This window comes from Molossus molossus, unplaced genomic scaffold (assembly GCF_014108415.1).
Source record: "Molossus molossus isolate mMolMol1 unplaced genomic scaffold, mMolMol1.p scaffold_m16_p_7, whole genome shotgun sequence".
Classification (NCBI taxonomy): domain Eukaryota; kingdom Metazoa; phylum Chordata; class Mammalia; order Chiroptera; family Molossidae; genus Molossus; species Molossus molossus.
In genome coordinates, this window is record NW_023425401.1 from 92,718,212 (window position 1) to 92,722,816 (window position 4,605).

A 4,605-nucleotide genomic window follows, 5' to 3' on the forward strand; every position below is an offset into this window, starting at 1 on the left:
GGTTTGGGCAATAGATTATATGGTCACCCTAGTTATAGCTAGAAAAAGACACAGTATCTGGGAGGTTTTTCTAAAGAAGTGATATTTGAGCAGAGGCCAGCAGAAAGAGAAGAAATAAAGTATACCCCCTGTGAAGGTCTGCAGGAAGAGGCAGGAACAGGGAGGAGCTCGGTGAGTTTGGGAACTAGAAGGAAGGCCAGTGTGGCTAGAGCTATGTGATCTTCATGAAGGGGTTTGGAGAGTTTCAAGCTGTGAGCTCTGAAACCAGGAATAGCCAAGAGTCATGGAGTTGTACTGAACCAACTCAACCAGCTCAGAAACTGAAAATACTCACTCACTTATAATAATTTCTTAACAGATTTAGTTAGGTATAATTGATGTACAGTAAATTGCACATATTTATAATGTACAGTTTGATAAGTTTGGTATAAGTATGCTTCCATTAAGCCATCACCCCCAAAGTTTCCTTGTGGTCCTTTGTAATCAGTCCTTTTCTCTTGCTCCTCCTGACACAGCCCCCCAACCCAACCACTGATCTGCCCTCCGTCTCTATAAATCAATTTATAATTTCTAGGAATATATATATATATATATATATGGAATTAAGCAGAGTATTTGGGGGGGGGGCTCTGGCTTCTTTCACTTCATCCGTGATGTAGCATGTATCAATAGTTAGTCCTTTTTATTGCTGAGTAGTATTCCAGTGTACAATGGTGATACCACAGTTTATTCATTCACTCACTGGTGGACTTCTAGATTGTTTCCAGTTTTTAGCTATTACAAATAAAACTACTGTGAATATTCATGTACAAGTCTTTGAATGGGCATATGCTTTCATTTTGTTTGGGAAGTACCTAGGAGTGGAATGGCTGGATCATATAATAGGTATATGTTTAACCTTTTAAAGAAACACCAAACTGTTTTCCAAAGTGGCCCTGTCACTTTAGATTTCCACCAGCAGTGTATAAAAGTTCCATTTCCTCCATATCCTAACCAATACCTGGTATGGTCAGTCTTTGTAACTTGAGCCATTCTAATAAGTGTATGCTGGTATCTCATTGTGGTTTTAATTTCATTTCCCTAATGATTTGATGCGTGTATCTTTTCATGTGCTTATTGGTCATTTGAATATCTTTGGGGAAGTGTCTAAATCTTTAGACCATTTTTCATATTGGGTTGTTTTCTTACTATGTTCCAACAGTCCTTGATCTATTCTGGATGTAAGGCCTTTAATCAGATATATGATTCAAAAATATTTTCTCCCAATCTGTGGCTTGGCTTCTCATTTTCTTAACAATATCTTTTGAAGAGCACAAATTTTTCATTTTGATGATGAATTTATCAGTTTGTTTTTTCACGGATTGTGCTTTTGGCATCATATCCAAGAAATCTTTGCCTGACCTCAAGGTCACAAAGGTTTTCTCCTATATTTTTTTTCTAGAGGTTTTTTAGTGTCTGGTTTTATATTTAGCTCCATGAGCAATTTTGAGTTAATTTTTGTATATGGTGCAAGCATGGATTGAGGTTCCTTTTTTTGCAAATGGATATTTATTGTCTCATCTACATTTATTAAAAAGTTACCCTTGCTCCACTGAATTACTTTGGCACTTCTGTTGAAAATCAGTTGTTCCTATATGTGTGGATCTGTCCCATTGATCTATTTGTTCATCTTGACATCAATACCATACTGTCTGGACACTGTAGCTTTATAATAAGTCTTGAAATAAAGTAGTATTAGTCCTTCAACTTTGTTCTTTTTCAAAGTCCTTTGCATTTCATGAATTTTAGAATCTTCTACAAAAAGATGAGAACTTTTAATAAAAATCTCAACCCTCTATCTTATATCCTTTGAATTTCCATATGAATTTTAGAATCAGTTTTCCAATTTCTACAAAAAGATAAAAACTTGGAATACAAGTGTCAAACTTTTGTGTGAATTTTAATTCTCAAACCATTTTAGAGATCAAAACACATTTTTTTTTGCAGTGATTCCTGGTATGCCGAGTATAGTTGACATGGAAAAAATATATAAAGTCATTAAAAAAATCCAAGGCCCCAAATCTTTAAGAGCTTATGGCCATACATTCCCAAGGGTATGTTTTTTTCAGGAGATGGAGTTATCTTACGGGTTTTTATACTGTTTCTTTTCATTTGGATTTCCTCACAGAAGCCGGGCCTCTGTGTTAACAAGATGCTTCCCATCTTCATTCCTGGGTTTGTGTCTAGGAATGTACTCCGTTTCACTTAACAAAAGTCTGCTTTAGTGTTATTATTTGGTTTTTTTTATCCTCACCGGAGGACATTTTTCCATTCATCTTCAGATCGAGCGGGAGGGAGAGAGGTTGAGAGAGGGAGGAAGAGAGAAAGAAACATCGATGTGAGAGAGACACATCAACTGGTCGCCACCTACAGGACCCCAACCGGGGCCAGGGACAAACTGCAGCAGAGATACGCGCCCATAGCGGGAACCGAACCCAGGTCTCTCTGGTCTGCAGGCCGATGCTCTAACCGCTGAGCAAACTGGCCAGGGCTGCTTTAGTGTTTTTAGCACATCAATTGTGTTTCTCTTTGTTTAGCTTGGGACATTTTAAAGATGTGATGCTATGAACAGAACATCTATTTTATACGAATAGTTAGCCCTTGTAGGTGTCCTTGATAACTTATCCATTTCTCTGCTTCCCTTGCCCAGAACAGACACTTTCTAAATAATACACTTCCATCTGTTACTTTCTATTTGGTGGGTCCTAGGACATAGAGAAGTCAGCTCAGCTTTGTGCAGCTCTAGCAGAACTTTGGAGGTTGTTTATTCCCAGGTTCAGATAGTAACCTTCCTTTTCCCAGTGGGCGATGGCCTGGCAGTGTCATTGTGGCAAAAACAGAGGTGCTGAGCCTGGTGGATGTCAGTTTGTTGTTGTCTCACCGGCTGAATACCTACCTCCCCGGATGTACAGCTCTGAGAGTTAGCTGTGATAAAGCAATGGCACCAGTCATTCACCGAGTGCTTGTTCCGTGTCAGACCCCGTGCTAAGTGCCTCATCTTCATGTCTCCATCCTCATGACTGCTTAATGAGCTGGAGTCTACCACATAACAAGTGCCAAATATATCTTTGCATCCTGATTATGAAATGTGTTTAATTTAATTTTAATGAGAGTTTCCATACATTCACAAAAATAGAATAGGAAAGTGAATCTCCATATATTTATTTCTCAGATTTAGAAATTATCAGGATTTGTCATATTTGCTTCATCTGTCCTTTTTTGGTGTGGGGGGGTGGAAACTGCAGTATTTTAAAGCAAATCTCAGGTATTTTTTTTTTATTTCATTCCGATTGATTTTAGTGTGCCTCTCTGAAACGTGTAAACGTTTTTTGCATGAACCAATGCAATTATCAGACCTAATAGAATTAATACTTCTTTGATATTATCAGATTTCCCCAACTGCCTAGAAAATGTCTTTTTATAGGTGTATGTTCTGATCAGAATGCAAACAAGAGCCTTGGCTGGGTAGCTCAATTGGTTAGAGTGTCATCCTGATAAGCCAAAATTGTGGGGTCCATCTCCCATCAAGGCACATAGAAGAAGCAACCAATGAATGCATAAATAAGTGTAACAACAAATCCATCTCTCTCTCTCTCATTTCTATCTTTCCCTCCCTTCCTCTCTCTCTAAAATCAATAAAATTTAAAAAAAAATTTTCTTTATTGATTTTAGAGAGAGAGGAAGGGAGAGGGAGATAGAAACATTGATGAGAGAGAACATCGACTGGCCGCCTCCTCCATGGCCCCCACTGGGGATCGGGCCCACAACCTGGGCATGTGCCCTGACCAGGTATTGAACCGGCGACCTCTTGGTGCATGGGTCGATGCTCAACCACAGAGCCACACTGGCCAGGCAATAAATAAAAAAATTTTAAACGAATGAAAATCAAGGTCCTCACATGCATTAGGCTTGGTCTTTTTTAATCTAGAGGTGCTTAATGTACATTTGTTGACTTAAATGGCAGGTGTCTTCCACTCCATGCAAAACTCTTTGTCGTTACAATTGTTTCCTTTTAGGAATTAATTGTTTCGTAAGTTCAATAGGATATGTTGAAAATTATGTCAAGGTTACAAAAACTAATTTTGCCCTGTGTATATCCTTGTCTTGGAAAGCCAGGTAAAGAGAAAAAAGGAAAAGTCCTGCGCAAGTCTGCGGGGAAGAAGCAGAAGAAACCGGAGGTGGACATCCTCAGCCCCGCTGCGATGCTGAACCTCTACTACATCGCGCACAACATCGCCGACTGCCTGCAGCTGCGGGGCTTCCGCTGGCCCGGTGCGCCCAAGTCAAAGAAGGGGAAAAACAAGACTTAAGTGATAGTGTTTCCCAGCATCTCCCTCTTATGAGAACAGGACACGGGGAAAAGAAATCAGGATAATACAACCATTGCCAGCAAAATGGACTTGACGGAAGGCAACTTGAGATGCACGCTTTTCTGTGGTAGTTAATGATAAAGAAATGCATTTTACTTCCTCCGTGCAATCCAGGTATGGTTAGCCAGTTTGGTTTTTCTGAAGTTTAAGGGGGAATAGTCTGAGTAATTCCTACACAGTGTGGTGTTATTGGTAG

The 4,605-nt window shown here is 39.4% G+C and overlaps 1 protein-coding gene across 1 annotated transcript; it reads left to right on the forward strand.

Moving 5' to 3' along the window:
* Positions 1–4,085: 4,085 nt before the first annotated feature.
* SMKR1 (small lysine rich protein 1) lies at positions 4,086–4,349 on the forward strand. Its single transcript, XM_036246334.1, has one exon. The coding sequence runs from the start codon at positions 4,086–4,088 to the stop codon at positions 4,347–4,349; it is 264 nt and encodes an 87-aa protein (XP_036102227.1).
* The last annotated feature ends 256 nt before the right edge of the window (positions 4,350–4,605 follow it).